At 40.7% G+C, this 27,630-nt stretch overlaps 1 protein-coding gene across 1 annotated transcript in view; it reads left to right on the top strand.

Moving 5' to 3' along the window:
• ADCY8 (adenylate cyclase 8) overlaps nucleotides 1–27,630 on the top strand; it is a 182,148-nt gene that overhangs the window by 91,152 nt on the left and 63,366 nt on the right. Inside the window, exons 5-7 of the mRNA XM_050940609.1 lie at nucleotides 9,814–9,941; nucleotides 20,247–20,405; nucleotides 26,113–26,383. Coding sequence (XP_050796566.1) covers nucleotides 9,814–9,941; nucleotides 20,247–20,405; nucleotides 26,113–26,383 — 558 coding nt within the window. The remainder of the gene's footprint in view (nucleotides 1–9,813; nucleotides 9,942–20,246; nucleotides 20,406–26,112; nucleotides 26,384–27,630) is intronic.

Below are 27,630 nucleotides of genomic sequence, written 5' to 3'. Positions count from 1 at the left end.
GTGCTACAGTAATGCAAATAATAAGATCAATCTAACCTTTAGTGTCAGGAATTGACTCCTAGTTATACCTCCTCAGACCAGCCTTAATAATAGCTCTCTCCATGGTGCTATCGTCCTGCAGATATCCATAGATGATTATGTTCTCCAGGAGCCACCTCTTAACCAAGCTATAGGTAATTAGCTCCTTCAGTCTAAGTCAACTCAAGAACTCCAGTATTATTTTTGTTGCTTGTTCTCTGAACTCTCTCACACTGTCAGTTTTCTTGACAGGGAGTTGCCCTGTACTGAATTCCAGGTTCATTTGCATCAGCATTGTCAGGAGAAGAGCTATTGTCTCCCCACCCTATAGCATGAAGTTCTGCCCATTCAACTTCAAACCAGTACTGCATTCACTTCATGTCTATTTGATAATTGACTTTACTCAATGTGGGTCCAGACTGAGCCATATATCTGCCAATCATAATCTCATTGTAAATTAAGGGTAAATCAAAGACTCCCTTTGACTTCCATGGGCTTTTGGTGTAGGATGGTCCAAAAACAGCAAAGTGATGAAGAGCACAAGTCCCTTTGACTTTCAGTGCGATATGCCCCAAAGTCTCTGGGGCACTTTTGATAATTCCAGCCCAAATATGGTACAGCCACATCTCTGTCATTCATGAATTCCTGTTCCCACATGCCATAGAAAAGTGTTGTAGTGAGAAGGATGCATATTTATTACAAAATTTAAACAAAGAAACCAGATTCTGTAAAATAAACCAGGGCAAATTCTGTATCAGTATAATTCTACTGACCTCTTTGGAGTTTGTCAGGATAGTTAACATTGATTAAGTATGTGGCTAGCCTGGTATCTCCATGAGGTTTCTCACTCCTCTTTGGACCTGTGTTCCTTAGCTGTGGTATAGACTGAAGAATGAATTTAAATGTAATAGATTTTAAGGCTAGAAGGGATTGTTAGATCATCTAGTCTGACCTCCTGGCCATATAATTATGACTCAGGCCATATAATTTCTTCCAGTCACCCCTATATTGAGCCCCATAACTTGTGTTTGACTGAAGCATAACTTCCAGGAAGGCATCTAGTCTTGATTTGAAAACTTCAAGATGGAGAATTCACTACTTCCCATGGTAGTTTGTTCCAATAGTTAATCACCCTCGCTGTTATGCCTTATTTCTATTTGGAATTTGTCTGGCTTTAACATCTAGCCATTGGTTCTTGTTATGCCTTTCTTTATTAACGAGCCCTTTAGTACCCACTCTTTTCTTCCTGTGAAGGTACTTATACACTGTAATCAAGTCTCTTCTCAGTCTTCTTCTTGATAAACCAAACACAATGAGCTGTTTAAGTCTCTCACTGTAAGACTCCAGTCCTTGAATCATTTTGATAGCTCTTAACCACACTCTCTGCAATTTTTCATCATCCTTTTTAAAATGGGCACACCAGAACTATATGCAGTAGTCCAGGATTGGTCCTAACTGTGCCATAAACAGAAATAAAATCATTTCCCTATACCTATTCCATACTCTTCTGTTTATACATCCAAGGTTGCATTTGTCATTTTTACCACAGCATTGCACAGTGGGTTCATGTTCACTTGTTTGCTCAGTATGATTGCTAGATCCTTTTCAAAATCACAGCATTCTTTATTCCTAGATGTATGACCTTGCATTTGGCTATATTAAAATGCATTTTGTTTGAGTGAGTCCTGCCTATCAAGACATCCAGATCTGTATGACTGCCCTCTCCACATCATTATACACCACTCTGCCAATCTGTGTGTCATCAGTAAATTTTATCAGCAGTGAATTTATATTTACTTCCAGCTCATTGCTTAAAGTATTGGATAACATTGGGCCTGAAACTGATCTCTGCAGAACCCTACCAAAACCATCCCCATTTGATGATGATTTACCATTGACAATTATTTTGAGATCTGTTAATTAGCCAGTTCTTAGTCCATTGAAGATGTGCTTTATTGATCACACCTCTATTTAAAATAGCATTGTTCAAACAATTTGCAATACTCTCTGTGCTCAGATTGGCTTGGCAATGACTCTTCCTCAAATGAAGAGCTCTGCTACAGAAAGCTTTAGATAGCTTTAAATTTTTGATATAATTTCTTTAATTTTAATTGACACCTTATAAATTCATATGTACTCATTAATAATATTATACATTTATAATACTGTGTCAAATAGCAACTTGATCTGCTGAATCTCTCTCACAAACTTATAGGCATGAAGCTGATAATATAAAAAAGGAAGTTAGCTAGCTGTGTCTGTTAGTTTGACATTTTTGAATGGCTTAGGCCGGAGTTATGCCAATGATTCTGGTCTATCTGGATGTATATGACTATGGCTATTACTATTATTAACAAATTCCTTATTGTCTGTGTTGTCACTACAAACTGTACTGAATTAAGAGCAGATATCATCCCACCATTTGTTTAGAAGAAAAATATAATAACATGTTATATGTAGCTACTTCTCTCGCTCCTACTCTCTCTCCAACATTTGCTAAAGATTTATGGTTATTAAAGACCCAAGTGGCAACTGGAAAAAAAGCAAAACAAATTGGCATAAAACACAGCTGAAGAAATGAGTTCTTCAAATATCAATCCACTGGTGCAGAAGCTTCATTAATATTTCTTTTTTCCTCAGGCAGAAATTCTGAGGAGGGGAAAAAAATGATTGATTGCATTTTGAGGATGTGTATGGCTAAGAAAGTTCCAGCTTCAATGAAGCAGTAGCTATATTTGCTATTTATTTTTCTCTCCCCATCTCAGATAATCTATTATCTGGCCCAACAGATTAAATTGCTTGCCATATGTCTGTGCCCCTGTAGTCTGTGTGTAGATGCAGTTTTAGATATAAAACAATAAAGAGAAATGACCAGATCCTCAATTGGTGTAAATGGTTGTAGTTTTGAAGGCTTCTATTACACCAGCTGGCTATCAAGTTCACTGTCATTAAGAGTGAAGGATGAGCTTAAACCACAAAATTCAGATCTAGATTGAGATTTCTCTCTCTCTCTCTCACTCTCACACACACACACACATACATAGTCACACACAGACACTGTCACACTCACAAAGATTCCCATGTGTTCAGATGCTGGATTTGAGTTTGGACCCATCCCTAATAAGAACTAAGTATGTTCCCATTGATAAGAAACATTAAAGTATTATCATGAAAGATCACCATGCATAGATTTTATGTAAGAGCAGATCTCCTAAAGGAGAAGAGCAAGTTTTATGGCCTTCATCTCTTCCATTTGAGATCTCATCAGCTCTCCTGTGCTAATCGGGTGGAACCTGCTCCTTACTTGGATGGGAGTTCTCCATGGAAACCTCAGCTGTAGGGTGTGACCTTAATGAATTAGTAAGTGGCACTCTTCCCTTTGATCCAGTGTGATGCTAGTGGAGGTAATATATTTCATATGCAGTGAAAAATAGCGGTCCTGGGCACTTGTGGTTATTAAAGGTCCCATGACACTTTTTGCAAAAGGTCGTGGGAGTTCTGGTCAAATTCCGTTTTGGCTAATGACAATCTTCTTAAAATTCCTTGTGTGGTTTCACCTGGAGACAGTATTCTTCTTCACTTCCTCATCTAACCTATCTTGTGTGTAGCATTCTAGTGCCCTACTAATCAGTTGCTGTGTTCCAGCCGGTGGTGGCTGCATTTTGTTCTGTGGTGAATCCTTGTATATGTAGTTGATGTAGAGTATTCTGGAATCTCTGGTTGAAAGGGACTATTTAAACGTCATTTATACATGTAAATAAGAGAGTACAATTCAACATCATACAGTAACATATTAGATTAAAGGTATGTGATAACGAGAGAGTGAATTAATTGGACTGCTAATGTACATCATGACATTTAACTAAGCATTTCATTCACCTTTCTGTAGATATGTAATGACAATTTTAGAAAACCTTTAGTTTCTATAACTTCTCTTTGAAGTCATGCATTCTTAAAGGTCATTCTGGAGGGGTTATTTTCCGACAGTGTCCAATACTTAATTATCCACTACAAAAGCTCTCTAGTACCATTTTTATTTCATAGTTATAGCATGAGAGACTTTAAAAAGCCTATTAGGTTAGCAAGGGACCTATTTTATCCATATAACGCCCCAATCTAGCAAACGTTTAGGCACATGCTTCACTTTATGCACGTGATTAGTTCCATAAGCCTTAGCAGAAAAACAGACTCGAGGGCCAAAATTTTCAAAAGCGCCTACATTCCATTTTCAAGAGTTGCTTAGGAACCTAATTGTCATTGACTTTCAATAGCACATAGGCTCATAAAGCAACTTTTGAAAACAAGATTTCAGTTCCTAAATCACTTACACGCTTCTGAAACTGTTACATAAGATGATCATAATAGTCTCTTCTGACCTTAAGATCTATGAATCTGCTATGTGGTCCATGCTATAAAAGAAACCTTTGGAAACCTTTGCTTCAGCAAACATTTTGAGGGACTTTTTGTGTTCTGCACTCCAACCTCACCCAATTCCTCACTTATGGAGTATGAAGTCTAGCTTGAAATAATTGTGAAAAGTGAATGTTTGGTTAGTTGATAGTGAACATTTTGGGCTCCTTTGAAAAGTGGATGGAATGATTAATTTGCTGCAGCTGGAACTCTGATAAGCTGGGTTTATTTTACGAAATGTGATGAGTCTTCTTTTTTTTTTTTGTTTCCTTAGAATTTCTGCCTGAGGAGACAAGAAATGTTAATGAAGTTTCTGTTTGTGTGTTTCAGTGGTTTGATATTTGAGCAACTCATTTCTTCAGCTCTATTTTATGCCAGTTTGCTTTGCTTTCTTTCCAGTCACTGCTGGTGTTTTTAATAAGCCAAAGCATAAATCATTCACATGCTATTCTGTCATAATCAGCTCATATGTTCACGGTAGCACTGCAAATTCCCTTTTGCTCTGGGTTACGGTGCTTTGGATTGGGGAAAAAACTCCCTATTAACTGCTAAGGATCTCTGATAGAACTGTTATTGCTGATCATCTTGGGCATGATCCTGCTCAATTTACTCAGGCAAAACTGCTTTTGACTTCAGTTGAAGTCTTGCTTGCGTGAGGATGGCAGGATCAGGCCCCTAAACACTGTCATTCAAATCAGATGAGAAACTGTGATTTAGAGGGCAAGGAAGCTTTCCAGTATCTGTGAGACAATTTGACACTAATTGGAACCAACAGAAAATAATGCTAATCACAGGGGGGTGAGAGATACTAATGCATATTTTTGAGCAGTGTTGCCTGTCATTCACAAGCAAAAGGAGAATTTCTGAGGTTCTGGGAGGGAAGTGGAATAGGAAGATAACACAAGGAACAGAAGAGGATGAATGAGGCATCATCAAAGAGCAGAATAGCAACTGCTGGTTTGAAATATTGCTCTAACCAGTTCATCCTTCTTTTTTAAAAGCATTTTGATTATTTTGCAGTTGAGTAATTTTTTTCTGCATGATGTTGGATTTCACTTTACATAAGCTTGCAGCTTTTTAATCATCTATTGTAATCAAGCTAGTACACAGCAATAGGCTTGAACACTAAAGGCAGGGTAGGTTATTCCTCTTTGTTGTTTTCTTTGACTGAGAGGTGTGCTGGGCAAAAGGCATCAGTAAGTTGAGTCCAAATTTACAGCCACACCACTACTGCGTTGCACTGCTCCAGTGGCACAGAACAGCCATAAACAGGGGCGGCTCCAGGCCCCAGCACGCCAAGCATGTGCTTGGGGCAGCAAGCCACAGGGGGCACTCTGCCGGTTGCCGCAAGGGCTGCAGGCAGGCTGCCTTCGGCAGCTTGCCTGTGGAGCGTCCGCTGGTCCCGCAGCTTCAGCGGACCTTCCGCAGGCTGCGGAAGGTCTGCCAAAGCCGCAGGACCAGCAGGCCCTCCGCAGGCAAGCCGCCGAAGGCAGCCTGCCAGCCGTGCTTGGGGCGGCAAAATGCCTAGAACCTCCCCTGGCCATAAACCAATAAATCCGACCTATGGTCCCTCCCCAACCTAAATTTTAGATGTTACTCAATGAGTGGAGGAAATAAATGGCAGGAGGAATTGATGAGGGCAGCACAGTGACTGTTACTCAGCTCACGCACACACTGACAGTGAGCCTGTCACAATGATTCAGTTCAGGGTTTGTTTTATAAAACAAAAACAAGGCAGGTAAGGTCTTGAATATTTTTGACTTCTTGTGGCCATCACAGAAGAAATACATTTCTAAGAGAGATTTAAAAAGAGTGAGTGCTTGCTCGGTAAAACAAACTAGAGGTGGCATGCTGCAGGGGGCGGCATCTATCTAGCCAGTGTCTCGCTGAAAATATGTCATCGGTCTCACACATATATTCATACTTACATGCAACAAACCCTGATTAGCATGTGACAGGTAAGGATGTGTATTTCTTATCATATGTCTACATTACTTTTCTTTTTGGCAACAATTTGCTTCTTTTTTTTTAAACAGATGGTCAACATGCAAGGGGAAATTCTAGACCCATTAGAATCTATGGAAGTTTTGCCATTGACATCAAGTAAGCCAGGATTTCACCCACTGTTTTCAATGAGGCACCAAGATCCAAACCACTGAGATTGTTTCAGTTTTGCATGAGATTTTAGTGGAGCTCAGATTAGATATTTGGTTAATTACGAATAAGTGTTATAGGGAACAGGCTGATATTTCAAGAATAATCAAACATATTAGAGACACATACAAGCTTATCACTGGAAGGATTTTTCCCTAAAGTATAGCAAGCTATACATAATAAGAGTTACTCTTTCAGAGACTCTTTTGCTACCCAGAAGTTGACCAGTTTTTGTTAGAATGGTGAATCATCAACTGATACATTTTGTAGTTGTCCCAGGTGGAAAGGAAACTGTTCAAGAATCCATTACCTTCTTCCAGTGGTCTCCTATCAGTATAATATTACACAATGCTTATTATAGTATGTCAACATAAAAGAAAAATATAATTTATCTGAAATCAATGGGACTATTTGAGAAGCAGTGCAGCTTATATGGATATAGATATCAGGATCTGTCCTTTAGTAATTATAAAGTGCCTAGAACCACATAGAAGGAAGGTGCCACAGAAACTCTTTAAGATAAGAGTTCTGGTATCACTAATCAACTCCCACTGATGTAAAATTGTTTGACTTGGAGTCACATGTCTGAGCAGAATTCAACCTTAGTACCTCTGTGTTAGGAATGATGGTGTCCAATCCAATCAGAAAAGATAAGCCTTTAGCCCTATCTGGAATTACTAGTAGTTAATAGTGTGCATGCGTGTGTGTAAGGAGAGGAAAGGAGCAGATATAATGTTTACAGTTTTAGAAGCTTTACTTCATTTTAACATCCCTTGTTACATTCCGAAAGCAATGCATGGCACTGCAAGGGCCTGATCCTGTATTCATTCTGAAATCCACCCCCGTGCAGAGGGTCAGCCCAAGGCCTATGCCCCACTCAAGTCCTACAGAGGACTTCGGTAACACTTATGTGGTGCATAAGCTTATTCTGGCTTCTACACTCGGGTGGATTTCACCTTCTCCGCATACTCAGAGGTTCCGTTGACTTCACTGGGAGCTTTGGTCCCAGGTGATACTATAATTAGGTCACTTTCACCACTTACATATTTAAAAAGAATATTCCAAGGCTGTTTTGCAAGACTCCACTCTGATTCTGTAGTAATATAAATGATAGCATAGAGTCCTCGTCAGTTTGCCAATAACCAATTCCAGAGGCATGGCAGGCAGTGGCAGTTGCTGTTGTATGGCACCTGCTGTTATCATGTTCCCGGTGTTGTTAGTGCACCTCTGTGCTCTCACTCCAGTTCTTTTGATTGAAGTACAGCTTACATGGGACGTTGCTTGGGACAGCAAGGAGAAAAGGGATACGTATTATAGATAAAGGAGACCAAATTTTATAGTTAATGCAAGAGCTTAAGAAATCTCTACTCTGCTTCCCTTCTTTACTGCAAGGGTTTCCTGCTACCATACAAACATACGCTCACCTGGTGTTAGAGTGCACTTATTTTTTAAACTACTTTTCATCATGAAAACTCTCAGTCAGCTGTAGAAAATCCGCATTTATACCCCTGAACCCTGTAATTCCAATTACAGTACATTGACTCTCAACCATAGACCACAATCCAACAAAGCACATAAGCATATGCTTACAATTGAATACAATCTTAAGTGCTTAGATGGGTTGGGGATTTAGTAAAAATGAATTTTATTTCATCAACTACAGTGGAGAGTGGAACCCCGTGAATACTTGGTTGTTTCTGAGAGCTGTTTCACTAGAAAAGGATATGCCAAAGTAATGATCTAAAAACAGGATAATACGGTGTTTCCGTCCATTACTATAGAGTCCAGTAGTATCTTTATATATGATGAAATACTATATTTTCCCTTGAAGTTGAAGAACATTTCTAGTTGGATGGTGTGCAAATAAATATGTACTGTATCTGTGACCAATGACATCTGTTCTTTTATTTTATTTTGGAGTATAGGCCTCATCCAAAGCCCATTGAAATCAATGGGAGTCTGCTGACTTCAATGGGTATTGGATCAAGCTCTGGGAATGTCTGCAATTGTATTGGAAGCAAAAACTTTTTAAAAAAAGAGTTGGGAAATGCTCCGAGGGATAAGATTCAAAAGGTCTTGCTGTTCTGTATTTTCTTGCCTTGCGAATTTGAATGAAGAGATAACAGAAAAAAGAAATCCAAACCAAAATAAATAACTCTTTAAATCTAACTATTTAAGCTTGTTTTTTTCACTTTAACAAAAATCTTGGAGGGAGGGTATAACAGGTCCTCCTTGGTCCTGCTTCTCTCTCTGTCGACAGACTACGCAAAGACCCTTGTGCTGGTCCAACACCTTATGCAGTTTATTTATAAAGGAGTCCCACCATCTTCACAAAATACATAATACTTTTAACAAGCAGAGGAGAGCAATCTCTCTCTCCCTCCTACTTTTTACTTACTTCCTGTGCCTATTTGTGGGCTCTGTCTAATGGCTTAATCAGCCTTTCTGCCCTGCCCCACCCACATATTAGGCATACTTCTGCTTAGTAAACTCCAATCTGCTTTGCCTGATTGGGGCAGCTGTGAACAGAGTGCTGACTCAGGCTTTCATACCTAGCACTCAGTCACAGAGGGGTAGAGGTGCTCCAAAACATTGCCTGTGGCATTTGTTCAGTAATTACTTCATAAGAAACCAAGAAACGGTTTTCTTAATACAATTATATGTAATGAACAACATTTCATTGCTGGATATATTCTCTAATTTGTTTGTAAGGGACAGAAGTAGAGGAGGAAAACCATAGGAATTCCTTCCTACTACATTGTTTATTCCCTATTCCCAATGTTCAATAACTTCCCGGACAGGGAATGTGTTGTTCCTCTTTGTGGGCCTGATCCATGCCCAGTGAAGTCAGTCAAAGGGCATGCTATGGTGTGGATCAATCCCTATATATTTCTGTGATTTCCTAAATGTGAGACTCTAATTAACCCACTGTGCAGCTTCTGGGACCTTTGCGTAGCTTCTAACCCAACCCTGCTAAGAACTTCACCCACCTGCAATAAGAACTTCAGACACACACAAAAAATAAGTAATTATATATAATGGAAGTATAAAGGCACTAATTTTCAAAATCAGGACAAATCAAGATAGTATTAGTGACACACATACACAAACGGAGTATAGTGAAAACCTTTTACATTTCCTTCCAATTTTTTTTCACTGCCACATCCATGCTTGTGTTGCAAATACAAACCCCTTACTACAAATCTTTCTGTTTTGATACATTTAATTTAGGAACATCATTGCCTTAGAATCAAGATCCTGGGGGACTGTTACTACTGTGTTTCTGGGCTCCCGGAACCTCGCCAAGACCACGCACACTGTTGTGTTGAAATGGGACTCAGCATGATCAAAACTATCAGGTAATTCTTTTCTTTGTTGTCCTCTTTTGGTGGTGTTGCTACTGTCCCGTGGTCTGTTATGTACGCATTTTTATTGATAAACAGAGTAAATCTTCAAATATTGTCTTGATGGCACATTGGCTTCAGAGATGGATTATCGACTTACTGGAGCAAGACAGAGAATTTTATTATCTGTGAAGCAGCGCCAGGTCCACATTTATAGAACCTGAATACATTTAAGTAAAATACTATGATTTAGAACCTATAACATAATGTCTATGATGATAGTAAGAAAGTGGAGGAGGAGACAATGGCCATTGTATTTCCACAGATTGAAATTTAGCAGTTATTCATTTTTACTGCTGCAATTTTTTTAAGATGAGGTTGCTTAGAATAAAACGAGGCTGGCTCATTTTCTGTAATCCCTTTGACAATCAAAAATCAGTAAATAGACAGCAGTGGCAATGGCTTTATCTGAATAATAGGTCAGAGATAAATTTATAAGTGGTATAAGATTCGGCAGCTAAATAGGCATTGCTTATTATGTTAAGGTTGCCCCTTAACTCCACAGGAGCTATGAAAGTTTTTGTTAAAGCTTGAACCAGTATGTAAATAGCTTTGTTTCTGATCTTGTAGAGTATTTAGAGGCAGTGGCAGCTCCAGGCACCAGCTCTCCAAGTGCATACCTGGGACGGCAAGCCACAGGGGGTGCCCTGTCGGTCCCTGCGAGGGCAGCAGTCAGGCAGCCTTCGGCGGCGTTCCTGTGGGAGGCTGCTGGTCCCGCGGCTTCAGCGGTAATTTGGTGGCAGGTATGCCGAAGCCACAGGACTGACGGACCTCCTGCCAGCGCGCTGCCAAAGGCAGCCTGTCTGCTGTGCTTGGGGTGGCAAAAAAGCTAGAGCCACCCCTGTTCAGAGGTGATCCAAGCCCATTGGGAGCCCTAAACAGGGAGCACCCCCCCACACACACAGTACATACTAATAATTAATAAGGGGCCCCATGAGCTGCTCAGGGCCCAAAGCAATTGCTTAGTCCACTTATGCCTAGCCCCCGTTCTGCATATTTTGATCAGATATGTGCACAGAAGCTATCAGGCTTCAGCAGCCCATTTATACTCAAGTATTTTGCCCTGCTAGTGCCCAATTTCCAGTGCTACAAAAGAAGCATTCTCAGCCTTTTTCACCCATCACCTCAAAACCACCCAGTGGTCCAGTGCATCCTTCTCCCAGTGCTCCTCCCGTTGTGGCCTTCCTTATCAAACCAGTGAGTCCCACATCAAACCTCCTCCCCTTATTACTGCTGTTTTCCTATCCAACCTCTTGTGTGTTCCATTTTCTGTTTTTTCCCACCTTTCCACCTGCATCCCTTCCTAATCCTGGATGTGTCCCATGGAATTAGAGAGTTACTGTTGACTGCACTATACTACCGTGTCCTGAATTTAAGAGGAGCTTGAAGATAATTAATAAAAATGCAACTAACTAATGGACCTTGCTGTTACTGACCTCTCGGAAGGGAGTTGACAAAACTAACAGACCAAATATTGCAGAGTGTGGTGGGTATTTTGCTTCAAGTCCCACAACCAAAGTAAAGCACAAATCATAGAAATTATAGGTGGAAAAAGCTATCTGTGGGCTTGTCTTCACTACTGGGGAGATCGACACTGTTGCAATCAATACAGCAGGTGTCGAAATCAACAGCAGAGTGCTCTCCAGTTGACTCTGGTACTTCAGCTCCCAGAGAAGAGTAAGGGAAGTTGGCGGGAGAGCATCTCCCATCGACGCAGCGCTGTGAAGACACAGGGGTAAGTCGACCTAAGGTACGTCGACTCCAGCTATGTTATTCATGTAGCTGGAGTAGCATAACTTAGGTCGACTTCCAGTAGTGAAGACAAGCCCTATGAGTAATATTAAATATTTCAGTTGTATATATAAATATATGCAGTGTAGTAACCCACTAACCCCCTCTTTTTGTCCTATGACTGCCGAACTGTTAACCAGCCACTTTACCTTGAAAGATCCCTTACAATATGTGCTACCTACTTATGCTAAACAATCTGTTCCACCTTGCATTTTGCTGTGATGCTGGGAGTTCCTTTCCCAGACCTGAAGAAAATCTGTGTGTAGATCAAAAACTTGTCCAATAAAAGAGGTTACCTCACCCACCTTGTCTCTCTTATAGAAATAAAGTCATTTGTACAAACTTGACAGCACACTCTATGCCAAGTCCTTCATAGGTCACTTTTCCTCTATGATTGTAAATTCCTTGGGGGCAGGGACCCATGTCTCATTATGTATTTGTGCAGCATTTAGCACATTGGGGCCCCATTACTGATAAGGCTTTTTCATAGAGTCCAAAGCCAAAAGAGACCATTGTGATCATCTAGTCTGACCTCCTTTGTACCAGGCCATCGAACTTCCCCAAAATAATTTCTAGAGCATAACTTTTAGAAAAACATCCAATCTTGATGAAAAATCTTCAGTAATGAAGAATCCACCACAACCCTTGGTAAATTGTTCTAATTGTTAATTGTTCTCCCTGTTCAAAATTATGCCTTATTTCTAGTCTGAATTTGTCTATCTTCAACTTCCAGCCCCAGGATCATGCTGTACCTTTCTCTGTTATATTTGTTACGCATGTAGATATTTATAGATTGTAATGAAGTTACCCTGTAACCTTCTTTTTGTTAAGCTGAAAAGATTGAGTTCCTTGAGTCTATTCTATAAAGCATGTTTTCTAATCCTTCAATCATTCTTATCGTTCTTATGTGACCCCTCTGTAATTTATCAACAGCCTTCTTGAATTGTAGGCACCAGAACTGGACAGAGTATTCCAGGAACAGTCTCACCAGTGCCAAATACAGAGATGAAATAACCTTTCTGCTCTTACCCGAGATTCCCCTCTTTAGGCATCCCAAGATCACATTAACTCTTTTGGCCACAGCATCACACTGGGAGCTCATGTCCAGCTGATTATTCTCAGAACCCTCAAGTCTTTTTCAGAGTCACTGCTTCCCAGGATCGAGTCATGCATCCTGTAAGTGTGGCCTACATTATTTGTTCCTAGATAGATGCATTTCCATTTAGCATATTGAAACACATATTGTTTACTTGCACCCAGTTTACCAAGTGATCCAGGTCACTCTGTAACAGTGACTTGTCCTCTTCATTATTTACCACTCCCGCAACTCGTCTCTAGTCACTGTGGTAATATATAGTTTATCATAGTTTTAATAAGTTTAATAGTAGTTAAATTCAGTTGGAGTTGTGAGTCTAAGTTCCTTAGGCACTTTTGACCATCTCAGTCCAAATTAACTGGCCAGACTCTCACAGGCTCCTTTAAAGATCCCAGCCTTAATCTCTGTATCTCAGTTCCCTACCTGTAAATGGGGGAAATGATCATTCTTCCTTTCTCCCACCCTTTTTTCTGTCTTGTCTATCTAGATTACAAAGCCTTCAGGGCAGGGGGATCTTACTATGTGCTTGTATAGTGCACAGTGGGACTTCAGTATCCCTGGGGCCTTCTGAGAGCTATCATCATCATCCTAGCAAGCGCTGCCTTTTACACGTTTGAGAGACAACCTGGCGTTACCTACTAAAATCTGTCATTCCAAACTGAAATCACTCTCATGGCTAGAATGGAAAAACTTGTGTGTACTGAAGGCTTTTGAACTGACCCCTGCAGAGCTTAATATTGGCATGACAGGTCTGAACAGAATCCTGCCAGTGGTTCCATTTTGGTGGTTATGGGATGTCTTTTCTTTTCCTGAAGGCTTTGCAAAAGAAATATCTTCTATGCACAAAATATTTGGAGGACTCCACAGGAGATTAGATCAGGGGCACAGTTAGGCCAGTTAGCTCAATTCAAGGCTTTCTTGAAGGGTGGAAATATTTACATGGAAGTTCCAATAACCAGAATCGGACTGCTGGGCAGTGCTGCTTGTGCAGTTGTAAGTTTTGACCACTTCCCACGCAGCTCTATGGATATCCCTGAATTTAACAGAAGAAGAAGACAGAGCTGCTAAGGACCTAGCAAGAATAGAATCTACTGTTTCTGCATCCCTTTATTCTATCTTATGTCAGATCATTTGGATTATTATAACACAAATAAATTATAACAGTGACAATAGGGTCTAAAGGCCAAATAAGAAGAGGATCTTCTTGTGCCATGCGCTGTGCAAACACATAGTGAAAGACTTTCCCTGCCCCAGTGGTTTAAATAGACAAGATAGACAAAGGGTAGGGGAAAGGGATGGCACACACAAGCAGAGTGAACAGTGTGGTGGCTTCCAAATGCCATGTTCTCTTCTACTTGGGGCAAGGGTTGGTGGGTTTATTTTGTGATGGGGGGTTAATGATATGGGTGGAGTTAAGTTAGGACAGGATTGGATAACTGAAAAGATGAAGGGAGGAAGGTGTGGGGGATAGATCTGGGAGATGAGGGCGGAAGGATGGAGTGGGAGCATGGAAGGCAAAGGAAGTGAGGCTGAGCTGAGGAAACCTTAAGAGTGGCATCTGGAGGGAAAGTAGAGCAAAGAGCCAGTCAGCACAAAGCAGAGAATATCCAGAGTGAAAATTGAAGAAATGGCCTGAGGATGGTGAGACCAACACAGGAGTATTGCATCCGCTTCTGCAGCCCTCATTTTTTCAACGGATGTTGATTTGAGGGCTGGGAAAAAATGCCTTGCAGTGAGAGAAGAAAAAGACATAACAAGAACCAGTGACTGGAAGCTGAAGCCAGAAAAATTCAAATTAGAAATAAGGCACAAATATTTAACAGGGAGGTTGATTAACTATTGGAACAAACTCCTCACGGAAGTGGTGGATTCTTCATCTCTTGACACCCTCAAATAAAGACTGAATGACTTTCTGGGAGATATGCTTTGGGCAAACACATGCTATTGGCCTCAATACAGGGCTAAGCGGGTGAAATGTAATGGCCTGTGATATACAGGATGGTACACACTAGATGGTCTCTTCTGGCCTTAAACTCTATGATAACATAAGTGGCCAACAGTCCGTGTTGAACTGGCTTCTGTGATTGCTCAGCTGGCTTGAATTTCTCTGGGCCTGGGGCTAACTCCTCCCTGGAATTTCTTTATTCCTGAGGCTTACTTCACTAGGAGAAGGGAGGTTGGGAGGCTGTGTCAGTTCTTCCATCAGAGGGATGGCGTCTCCCTGCACAGTAGTGGAAATCCAAACAAACCTTACCAACACACTTATTTTGCAGGTCAAAAAGTCTTGGATGGCTTAGTGTCTGGGATACCTGCCCACTAAAGTGCCACCTGAAAGAATATTTATTATGACTGAAGTAGTCTCACCACACAACTGAAACTCAACTCTGGAAACAGTATAACAGCTTGTCTTCATTATAAACCAGTCTATCTATGTGTAGTCTCTAATAGTAGTAACATTAATTCAAGAAAAAACAGCTACTATGCATGATCTCAGTAGCAGACGTGCCAAGTTTCCTGCTGTTTCCCAAGAAACAACTGCTTTTTGACCTGTTCTATTGGTCTGTTGGGAAACCTGACCCACCTACTCCTTATTCTGTTATATATGAATTCAGAGAGTGATTTACATATGGTAGAGAAAGTGCCCTGGCACTTAAATGTTCAGAAGTTGTTTTGAACTCCCTGACATAGCACAAGTGATTCAAAATTACATGCCGTTTCTAGTTGGCTTTGCTAATCATAGGGCTAGATCCTCAGCTGGTATAAAAATGATCATAGTTGCCATGAAAATAGGGAATGAGAAATGTGGACATCAGAACAAAACAAAAGATACACACAACTATTTGCTTAGAACTCTAGGGCCAGGTCCTCAGGTGGTATAAATTCACATAGCTCCTGTTTTTGGTTTTATAGTTAAGACTACCCTAATTTAATTCTTAAATGGCCCCCTCTCCACCGATACCCACCATCTTAAGACATGTTATGAAAAAATAATAAGAACAAAATTGGAAATATGGCATGGCAATGTAATTATTTGATGTAGTATTATAGTGTAATTGGAAAATGGAAAGGCACAGACTTCTAATGGTTTGTGCTTGAATTTGTGGAAATGCATTACAAATGTATAATGTTCTTGTTGGAGAATACCGACACATAAACAGCAATGTATTCCATGACTTTATTGTAGTGTGTATTTCTACAATATCAGCTCATAGGCATTCAGTGCTGAGCATGGTATAAGAACCGCTACAGATAGTGATGTTACTTATATCAGCTCTAACAGTGTAATTCCAGAGTAAATCCATCCCTGAAGCTGCTCTAAATTATATAGGGCCCAGAGTGTCATTTTGCATTAGACAGCTACTTGACCTTGTGATAGGGCCATCTACAAAGTATTCTATCCTATGAGTGTTTGGGTCTTAGCCACATTTTGCATGCCATTCACTAGTTTAGTGCATCCTGCTATCTAACTTTTAAAATACAAATAATAGTAGTTTCCTTTCCAAACACAACACAGTTCCCAGAATCACCCTGTATAGACGACATGCCCAGTTCAGTTTGCCCACTTCTATTTCATATTAATATGAGAAAAGCATGGCATTTTGAGAAAATTCCACAAATCAACCAGTCGGATCACAAAAGTTGTTTGTTTGTTTCATTGTTTGTTTGTGATTAGACCTTATTTAGCTTTAAATTAAAAGCAATTACTATTCCATTAGATATATAATTTTCACAATGTTAAGCTTACACAGATCATGGCTTTATTTTTTATCTAGCACCAATAGTACACTATATGCTTTACACCCAAGGTTTTCTTTGCCTGGGAGAGCTTACAAATGAAACTGCACTGATATCAGTTTCAAAGCATTTGGTATTCGGGTAGCAATAGAAAAGTATGACAATATATAAATGCATTCTTAAATCAGCAGTTAGGCAGATTTCTGACTTTCAGCTCAAATTCTTCATGCACACAGAAGAGCCTTTTATTAACTGCTACAGAACCTAATTACTAGTCAGAGAATGCTGACCAGTAAGAAAACATGAAGGTCCCATTGAAGTCAGTGGGAGTTTTGACAAAATCAAACTGTCTCTGCAGAATTTTTTGATTTTGACATCTTGGGAAATTCCAATGAAAAATTGTTTCATTGGAATTTTTCCAAGCAGCTCTATCCATTATGTAATGCCTATCCATTGTCTTTTCCAAAGCTTAGGTCTGGCTGGTCAACAAATCTCTAATCACACAAATCCAGTCACTTTCAATTGCAGGTATTCTCTTTCTTCTCCAATAACTCCATGATGTGTTCATAGCTTCGTTCACACAATGTGCTCTCCTTTCAGCCAGGACCCAGTTTCAGTGCCCAGTGGGCACTTCTCAAGTTAGAAAGCTTCTTTCTCTTTCCTCTCTCTGATGTTGACTGAAGAGGAGGGCTGGAAAGGAGTCCCATCCATACATTTGAGAGATGCTATAGATTGAAAGATCAAGGGCCAGGCCCTAACTCTGGACATGCCATGCTGAAATTTGCTCTTAATTCCCAGTCAATTACTGCTAGAGAAGAATAGGTTTTCCTTCCAGATGCCAGTTTTGGCACTGGACTCCAAAAGGTGAAAATCCTAAAAATAAAATGTAAAAAATGACAAAATTGTGCAGAGCAAAATTCAGAATCACAAGATACAATAGTCCGAAAGCCACTGGCAAGTCATTTGCCACAATCGGTGTGTTTGAACAAAACACTGGTGGAGTAATGAAACCAGATGTGCTTCTTGTTTATAGAGAAACATGTTTTTGTTCAATACATTGGAGGAAATGTGCCAAAAAATAGTTTATCAATGTGTAAATCTCAGTCTACCCCTCTTGCCAAGGTCACTGAGACCCCCTGGTGTCTGGATATGACGAGTAAGTGCTGGGCTAGCAGGATAACAGCTGCATAGGAACATATTATAGTCATCATTTTTCTCAGAAAATGTGCAGGAGAGGACAATAAAGGTGAATTGCTTTTTCTGTGAATCCTCTCATTTTTATATAATTTCTTTTCCTTTTTGAAACTTAATTTCACACACTACATTGATGTCCTTGTTGACAGTAATCAAAGACCAAGGATTGAATGGAAACTAGTGATTTATCCTTTTGTCCCTAGACATGATCTGTCTAGGTGAGATCTGAGTCTATGATGTGCAGCTTGGGAATTGTGAAATAGCTCTGTTTATTCTTTGTCTGTCCTAAGGTATGATCATGCACCATTGTCATTGACTTCAGTGGTAGCAGAACTGGGACTTGTATAAAGAAATAGCAAATTTCAGCCTGCTGTGCATTTTTTTATTCTGAGACTGCCAGCAAGGATGTTAGTTAGTGCAAACAGTAGTGGGAGGGTTTTAAGGTAAAGTCAGAGTTCATTAATGGTGTCAGATTGAAAGCTCTGAAGACAATACTCTCTTTGTCCTCACAGTAGGTATTGCACAGGTGACTTTGTTGTGAGCTGCTCCACAGTGCCCAGCCAAAGTGCCTCAACTCTCACTTGGAAGGACAACCTCTGGGGTGCAAAGTTAGTTTAGTGTCTCCATGTACACTGCATTGGAATCAGTCTGAAAGGAAGGTACTAATTTAGTGTAAGATCATTGTAAATCCAACTTTTGGCTCAGGTCTTCATCTAGTGGAGCTCCATTTACTTCAGTAGAGCTACTTTGATTTAAACCAGCTGATTATCAAGCACATAATTTCCTTTCTGAGACTGTCAACAAAATTACCTAGTAATGTCAACTCTGAGGACGATTTTTATAAAGTGGATTTTACCATGATGCATACACACAACAGGGCAGAGCTGAGGGTAGTTTATGCAGGTTTCTAAATCTGAAACTATCTGTATCATGGGCAACCTGGAAGTGTCATGTCCCATGTCCCTTAGGAGATCTGCCAAAGTAAGCACCTCTCCTTGTGAACCTGGTATGTTGGGAAGTTGGGGAAGGCACTTTGCTCTTCCCTGAAGCCTGGCACATTTAAAACATATCAGAGAAGTGCTTCTTTCTGCAAACCATACAAAGAGCAAAATAGTGCTCCCTAGTCATATCACATTTCACAAAATAGTGCTCCCTAGTCCTATCACATTTCTGCCGGGGCGTTGGCATCTTTCCGACATAGCTAAGATAGTCATGCATGAATACATAATGCAACCTCCATTAGCTGCATATTTTATGAGCTTCATGAAAAGCCCTGTGCAAAATGTACTCTGTGAGTGTGCAGGGTACAATTTTCAATTGGCCAAATCCTCACTGATTTTTACAAGCACACCCCAAGGCTTGGTCTATGCTTAAAATTTAAGTTGACGTAGCTATGGCACCCCGGGGTGTGAAAAATCCATGCTCCTGAGAACAATAGCTATGCTGTCCTAATTCCAAATGGAGATACAACTAGGTCAATGGAAGAATGCTTCCATCGGCATAGCTAGTGTTGCTCAGGTAGGTGGTGTTTCAACAGCGATGGACAAACAAACCCCTTCCATCACTGTAGGCTGCATCTACACTATACGTTTATATTGTTAAAGCTAAGGCACCATGGCTGTGCTGCTATAGTCCCCATAGTGTAGACATGGCCCAAGATACTTCTCTTTAATAAGGCTTATTTCCATGCCAAATTTTAGCTATTCAACCTTAGTCATTTTGATTGCAGAGCCACTCAAAAAAGATCCCAAGAATTTTTATGTATATTTTTTCAATCCTTTCCTATTCTAAGGAGCATTTTTGTCCAAACCCTCTAACAAATATTTTACCTTTGGGCAAAAACCAACCCTAGAAAATGTCAGCCAGAAAAGGGAGGTTTTGGAAAGTAATGAGTTACTCAGAATAGGAGGAGGGCGGAATGAGAACATTGTATATCTTAACTATAATAGTTTCTGTTGATGTGTTAAATATTCAGTTATGCTTTTATGGGAAAGGACTTAGTGGACCCTACAGTTGCTTCCATTTAAACATCTCGCTCTCTCTCTCTCTCTCTGTATATTTCTGCAAAATAGGAATAATATGTGTGACATCAAACCATGCATGCAATTAAGCACCTCTATGATAATCCAGCTTTCAGAACCATTTTATGACTGCACATACTCTGCCACCCAGAATGTTATCTCTTAATTGTATACAGCTATCAAGTATCCCAACATGTCAAATTGGTGTTTCATTTTATAGACTACGTTTTTTAAACACGTAAAACCTCTGAATGATGTTAGTTCTGCAGCTGCCCTGTTATCTGGCAAGGCCTGCAGGACAGCTGCTATGGCACAGTGAAGATGTGACTTTTCCACATGGATCATAGTTGCAGACTTCTATGGAGTTGATTGCATGAGCTGATCTTGTATTTCTTTGTGTATTTAACCCTTTAACAAAAACAGGTATGTTAGGTCAAGAACAAAGCATGACATTGACATGCGGATCGGAATACATTCTGGATCAGTGCTGTGTGGGGTGCTGGGCCTACGGAAGTGGCAGTTTGATGTCTGGTCATGGGACGTGGATATTGCAAACAAACTGGAGTCAGGCGGCATTCCTGGGTAAGGCGGAGCATGATCCCATCAGCTGTATCATTTTTGTTTGCCTTTGACAAATTTACTTTCTTTCCAGTATTTAAATAGGTTTGATGCAATGTTTAAAGCATCCTTCTGGTGATATTTGTAAAATGGCTCTTAGCAAAGGCTCGTCAGAAGATTGTCACAAAATACCCATATACCAACTCCTCCTCTTAGATATCCATTAACTGCCCCAACGGACCCCCAGCAATCAGATCTTTCAGGAAAGTCGACGGAGCTCATTTCCATTGCTGTCTTGCCTGCCCTTCAGACCTGGGTGTTGTGAGTCTGGCTGTGGAAAAGGGAATGTTGCCCTCTGCAAATGGTCAGAGACAGTATTCAGCCAGTAGCTATTTCTGAATGAAGCAGGGCTTACCCAGTCTGACTTCAGGCCCTGCTGCTCCCCCAGTTTCCTTCCTTTCCCCGTTAATCACACTTCATGCTGCAGCTGTTTTCTCAATCATTGTTTCCTTTTAAGAGTCTAATTTATTAATGTAAGATACAAAACAACACAGATCTTACGTCCAGCCTTCCTAGCTAGATCATAGCCCTTGGGGGAAGGATTCTTGGTCCCGGCCCTCATCGCAAGCTTACTCCCCTCACTCCAGCCTTCCTAGCTGATTCCTGATCTGTGAAGGCTTGCACCCAGGCCTCTGCTTGGGTCCCTATGGGGAGTGTCTTTGTGTGGAACACCCGTCCTGCTCCTTTTAAACTCTCCTCTGAATGGTCTCTTATATTTTCTAGCAGACCTGGTTCTGAGTTCCCCCATCACATGCTCATTATACTAATTCCCTTTACCTGAAGAGATGTGTTAAACCTGCCACAGATGAGGGTGAGGCCCAAACCGCTTAAATGGCCAGCTCACTCTGTGATACTGTATCTGACACTGGATTCATGCAGATACCTTTGGTTCAAGATTCTTCCTTCTGAGTAGCATGCAGGCTTCACTCCTAAGTCCTTTAGTCCCAAATGCTGGTGTGAGGAACATGGGTGCAGTTTCCCATGATTTTACACACAATGTGGGAGCGTTGTTGCATCTTTCATAAGCTGCCAACCTAATTTCGTGGAGTTTTGGAAAACTTACCCTGCAGGGATTGTTCACAACTAGCTTGATGCTCTGAGCTGCTAATCTGTGCTTTGTGACCTTTATGGGAGCAATTGTATATGTAGGGATATACTTACTGCCATCCATCTGCTTAGTGTTTCTTCATCTGAGGTGTCTGCTTCACCCCAGGGCTGAAAAGTTATTTCTGCCTCATATGACCTGCATCTCAACACATTTTGAGATGCACAATTGCTATCTTTGCTATGGTGAGTCAATCACTCTCAGTACCCTTTGCAGCCAGACCACTTACCATTTTGGAGATCTGTTAGGGTCAAGCAGTGGTGCCATGCTGGCCACAGAAATCCCCATTTAAGCTCCGGTCCTGTTCCCATTGGTGTATCTGGCAAAAGTCCTATTTACTTCAATGATGCAGAGTCAGGACCTTGGAGCAGAGAAGCAACATCTGGGGAAGTTCTAGAACAAATGAAGTTTAGTGTGCCTGCCAGTTCTTGCCGTGGGAGTTGTGCTAGGCTGGTCTCGTCTTTGAGTGCCTTAGAACACCCCTTCAGCATAGATCTGCCTCAAGCAATACATGGAAAAGCCATGTGCCAGGCTCTAATAGAGATATTGCAGATACAGGACCTCTGCCCCTCTACTGACTGCAGAATAATTGTCTCTAAAATCAGAGGGGAATGAGTCTTTTTACCAATCTGTAATTGCTTTCTAAATATTGTTTTGTAAAGAGCGGTTATGCTCAGAAAAATGACTCCTCCTTTCCCAACATCTATGATCTGTATGTACCTGAGTCACACGTGCACACTAGAGTGACAAAACACATATTCATTAGTGTTACCCCCACAGAACCAATACAGATACAGAGGAACAAGCTGTGTCATACTCAGCCTTATCATCATTAGCAAAATGATCAAGCCAAGATCTGCTTCCCAAATCTGTATTGTAGTGGGTTGAATTTCACCCCTTTGTTGAAAGTGCACAACACAAAGCCTTTGTACTAGACGTAGGGCCTACCAAATTCACAGCCATGAAAAACTCACTACAGACCGTGAAATCTGGTTTCCCTCCATGAAATCTGTATGGTATAGGGTAAAAAACAGATTTCATGGAGGAGACCAGTGTTTCTCAAACTGGGGTTCCTGACCCAAAAGAGGGTTCCGGGGGGGGGTCACAAAGTTATTTTAGGTGGGCTGCGGTATTGCTACCCTAATTTCTGCACTACCTTCACAGCTGGGCAGTCGGAAGGCGGTGAATTTTGGCCAGGCACCCCGCTCTGAAAGCAGCAGCGCAGAAGTAAGAGTGGCAATACCATACAATGCCATCCTTACTTCTGCGCCACTGCCCTTCAGAGCTGGGATCCCAGCCAGCAGCTGCTGCTCTCCAGCCACCCAGCTCTGAAGGCATCACCGCTGCCAGCAGCAGCGCAGAAGTAAGGGTAGCCATACCACAACCCCCATACAATAACCTTGCAAAAAAAACCCCATATCTCCTTTTTGGGTCAGTACCCCTACAATTACAACACTATGAAATTTTAGATTTAAATAGCTGAAATCATGAAATTTATGATTTTTAACATCTTATGACCATGAAATTGACCAAAATGGACAGTGAATTTGGTAGGGCCCTAACCATGTAAATCCCACCTAGGCCCTCAATAGGGGGACTTACTGGGACTTCAGTGGTGCATACATTGAAACCTGTCCCTTAGCTCACAAGGTGGTGAATTTCACACCTAGAGACTAGAAGCACAAAGAATACAACTTTACTTTCAGATCTCAGATGCAGTTTGCTAAAATGAAAGATCATCATTTTTGTGTTTCTAGGGCATGTCTACACAAGCACTTGCTGCGTAACTAGCTGGGGTGTTAATCTACAGCGTTTCAGTGTCCCACACACTAAGTGTCCATATGGGACCATGCTGCTGTTCACTAAAAGTTCTCTAGTGAACTTTGACCTATGGCTGTTTCAAACCACAGTACTGCAATATGCACCAGAGACCTCTTAATGTGCATAAGCACAGTACACATGGACAGTTAATGCGTGGCACTCTGGAGCTCTGTAGATTTGTACTAAAGCTCGGCATGCAGAAAGTGTTTGTGTGGATATGCTCTAAAATGAGCAAATTTGATCCAGAACCCACTGATAGAGAAAACATATGGAATCCCAGAATATTATTTTTAGAGCCACTTTTCTGTGTATTAAAGGCAGGGCTGTTATTTCTAATACATGATATGTGTCACTGTGCATCTTGGAATTAACCTGTTTGTTCTTGCATGAAGCATAGCTGATAACTGATTTTTCAGGATACCTTATTTTTGAATAGGTTCAAAAGTCTTGGGCCTGATTCTGGTCTTACCTTTTCTAAAATGGGTTAGATCCATTGACATCAATGCAAGTGTTGCTGATTTACACATTTTAAGTGAGCCCAGAATCAGGCCTCCTCAACATACATTTTAAATGAATGAAGAAAAGTCAAATGCTTGTAAGGTGGATGCAGAACCCATTCTTGACTCTACCAGCTGGTTTATTAATATTTTGTCCCAGTACGTGTATTAAATCAGTAGCCAGGATCACAGCACTACTTAGAGCTGTTATCGTTTCCATTATAAACCCCATATTTCAGGAGTTTATAATGCAATCTTTCGAAATTTTATTAGACTAAAACTCAGCACAAAGATAGTCACCCTAGCAACTAATGTATTGTTTTCTATCTTTTTTTGTATTTAGTCCCTTATTTAAATTAATTTAACCTTTTTGGCTTTATAAGCTTGGAAACAAAGTCTGTTTCTCAGATAGCAGACTATTTGTGTTTTTCAAATCCAGGCCAAATGCTGCTTACCTTTGGGAACCAATTTTTACAGTCATTTTATTGTTAGAGACTATTAATCTCGGTGGACATTTTGGAAAAAATAATGGGTCAGATCCTCTTCTGAGGTAAATTGGCATAGATGCATTGACTTCCATTCAGCTACATTGATTTATAACGGCTGAAGATCTGGCCCTAAGTTTTAAATGGATTGAGATACAAATATTTCAAATTTCTTATGGTTTTTTATTGTGAAATTATGTTTCATATTATATATAACTTCTGATTCTGTGTTTTTCTGGATTCCTTCACTTCCAGGCACTTCAGAGGAGTTAAGTGTAATCAGCAACTTGCAGGAGGTAGTCACTACCACAAAGGGTTAAACCCATACCCTTTTTACTACACAAATTCCTAGGTCTATCACTAGGATTTTACATAGTATAAATCTGCAATGGCATCAAATAGGCCACAAAACAAGGGTTGCAAAGAAATGGGATGGGAAATATTATGGGACAGAGCTTGCGCTGGTGTAAACCAGTACAGAGCCATTGAAATCAATGCCAGTTTACACCACTGGAAAATCTAGCTCTGTGTATCTCCTACATATGTTACTCCTGGGGAATTCTGTCCCCAAAAAATTAAAAATTCTGCACACAGCATTCTGTTTGTCAAAATAACACAATAGAATCACACCAGTTTCAATTATTTTGGTAATTTATTTCAAAATACCTGTTAGCAAGTATTCAGGAAATGTTTTTTGACAAATAGATCCCTTACTAGGTGTATTAATACAGAACTTCGAGTAACTCATTTAAACTGCCATACAAAAACGTATTTCCTGCCCCTCTCAGAAGCAGTGCAAAGGCTTCGGGGAGTCAGGTGCTTGGGGCAGGAGCAGTGTGCAGAGCCCTGTGGCCTCCTTGCCTAGGAGTCGGACCTGCTGCTGGTCACTTCCGGGGCACAGCGCAGTGTCAGAACAGGTAGGGACTAGCCAGCCTTAGCCAGGCAGCACCGCCGAGGGAACTTTTAACAGCCCAATCAGCAGTGCTAACCAGAGCCATCGCGACCCAGTGCATTACATTCTGCGACTCAGTACTGGGTCATGACCCGCAGTCTGAAAACCACTGCCATAGCTCACACTGAATAGTACCTCACTCTGGGGGTAGTCTGATGGGAATCAGTGGGACTGCTCCTGGAGTAAGGTACTACTCATCATAATGGAATCAGGCTCTGCTATTAAAGCCCCCGTCCTGCAATCTGATCTAGGTTAGCCTGGTGATGCTCTGATACCATTGCATACGATGCTCACCAATACTGTCTCATTGTTTTCTTATACTCCCTCCTCAGTCTGGCTGCACCCATTTGTTGTCTCTTGTCTGATACTTAGATTGTAAGATCTTTGAGGCAGGGTCTGTCTTTCTGTTCCGTTCTGTTTGTATAGTACCTAGCACAATGGGGTCCGGTGCATGTCTGGGGCTCCTAAGTACTACCTCAATCCAAATAATTACTAATAATAATATGTTCTGATCCCTACACCTGCATGGAATCCCACTGAAGTGAGTGGGGCTCCATGCTGGTGCCAGACTTTGACCTTGGGCTTCCACTGCAGTACTGGAGTCTGTGTTTATAAAGAAATTTGCGGATTATGAGTGATTACACAGCACCTCTAAAATGTAACAGTGTATAATGCTGAATTATTGTAAAATCATATGTAGTAGCAAAAAGAGCATGTATCTATAATGTTAAATAATGACATAAAGCTCTCCATAGTCCTTCCTGTCAAAGTACGCAATCAGCATTTAGTACCATTTGTGTCATACACGCAGGAGGATCCACATCTCCAAAGCCACTCTGGACTGCCTGAATGGGGATTATAAAGTTGAAGAAGGACATGGTAAAGAACGAAATGAATTCTTAAGGAAACATAACATTGAGACCTATTTAATAAAACAGCCCGAGGAGAGTCTGTTGACTTTGCCTGAAGACATTGTGAAAGAATCTGTCAGCACCTCAGACAGGAGAAACAGTGGGGCAACATTTACAGAAGGATCATGGAGCCCTGAACTCCCATTTGATAACATAGTGGGAAAACAGAACGTAAGTCAAACTTTCCTTAATGTCATCAACTATGAAAGCATGCTTGAATGCGTCTCAATAATGGAAGCCTCAGAGGAAACAAATTCATCTTTAACCTTTTCTGTAACGTGTACTGCAACTGCAGATGATTAAACAAATCACCTCAGGACAGAATTAACCTATATCAGAATCAGGGAAATGCCATGGTTTCATGGGGAGGGGCAAGGGTTGTTTGTTTTGGGTCCAACTAAAATTGAATACTATGCAGCTGAGTTTTAATTGAACCAAACCTCAAAGCAGTTAATTAAATGTAAAACCAATGTCATTAAATGACATGAGATGGGCAAGTCACCATGTGTAACTTCTATTTAGCCAACGCAGTATATTTTCAGTGCACTGCTGTATTCATTGTCAAAGTCGAGACAAGCAGGTGTATGTTATGTGGGATGTGCAAACATAGCACAGGGCAATGCATGAGCCAAAGTAAAGAGCTGTGGACTAATATGCACCTTGTGATAACAGAATTACTATTGTTCACATTCTTCCTTTATTAGCTTAAAAAAAGAGTCCTGGACATAATTATGGTTCCCCAACAGGGGATTATTGGAGTCTTGCCTAGCTAAGCAGAAGTAGGGAGCAATAACATGAAAGAAATATCTCTCTAGATTGCTCTCAATCAGACCCTTTTCAAAAGCATTTCATGTTAGTTGTACGCATTCTGGGATCCAGTAATTTTTCACAGTCATAAAATCAGTTGTGAAGCCTGTCTGCTTAAAAGGAATTAAAGATGAAAAGGTTAAAATGCCCTAAGATACCACTCTTTCTGCTGCATTTGAAAGATTGATGAGTCATAGTGAAACAAGATCAGTTTGAGTTGCCTTCCATTTGTATGTGAGAGATCTATAATGACATGATATTTCCTTTCTTTTGCTGCATGTACTTAGTCCTAGTTGTCTGAAATGTCTGTAGAACTTAAAGCTTTGTTGCGTGAAGATCATGCTTCATCAACAGTCTCTTATCATAAACCCTCACAAGTGATCAATTCTCTGTGAAGAGCCTTTGTCCTTTCAGACTGAAATGGTGCATGGTACAGTTGGCTGTTCTATAAAACATCTGTTTTATATGAGTATCTGTGTTTTTGCTTATCTGTATATACAACTCCTTTCAGCTCTCACATCATTTTGTCAGCTTATATCTGTGTTTTCGTTCCATTGGGAATGAAAGAGTGCATGCATGTTGCTAAGATTAACTTCTCTCAACTTTCTCCT

This window comes from Gopherus flavomarginatus, chromosome 2 (genome assembly GCF_025201925.1).
Source record: "Gopherus flavomarginatus isolate rGopFla2 chromosome 2, rGopFla2.mat.asm, whole genome shotgun sequence".
Classification (NCBI taxonomy): domain Eukaryota; kingdom Metazoa; phylum Chordata; order Testudines; family Testudinidae; genus Gopherus; species Gopherus flavomarginatus.
This window is presented reverse-complemented; position numbering and strand designations above follow the sequence as displayed.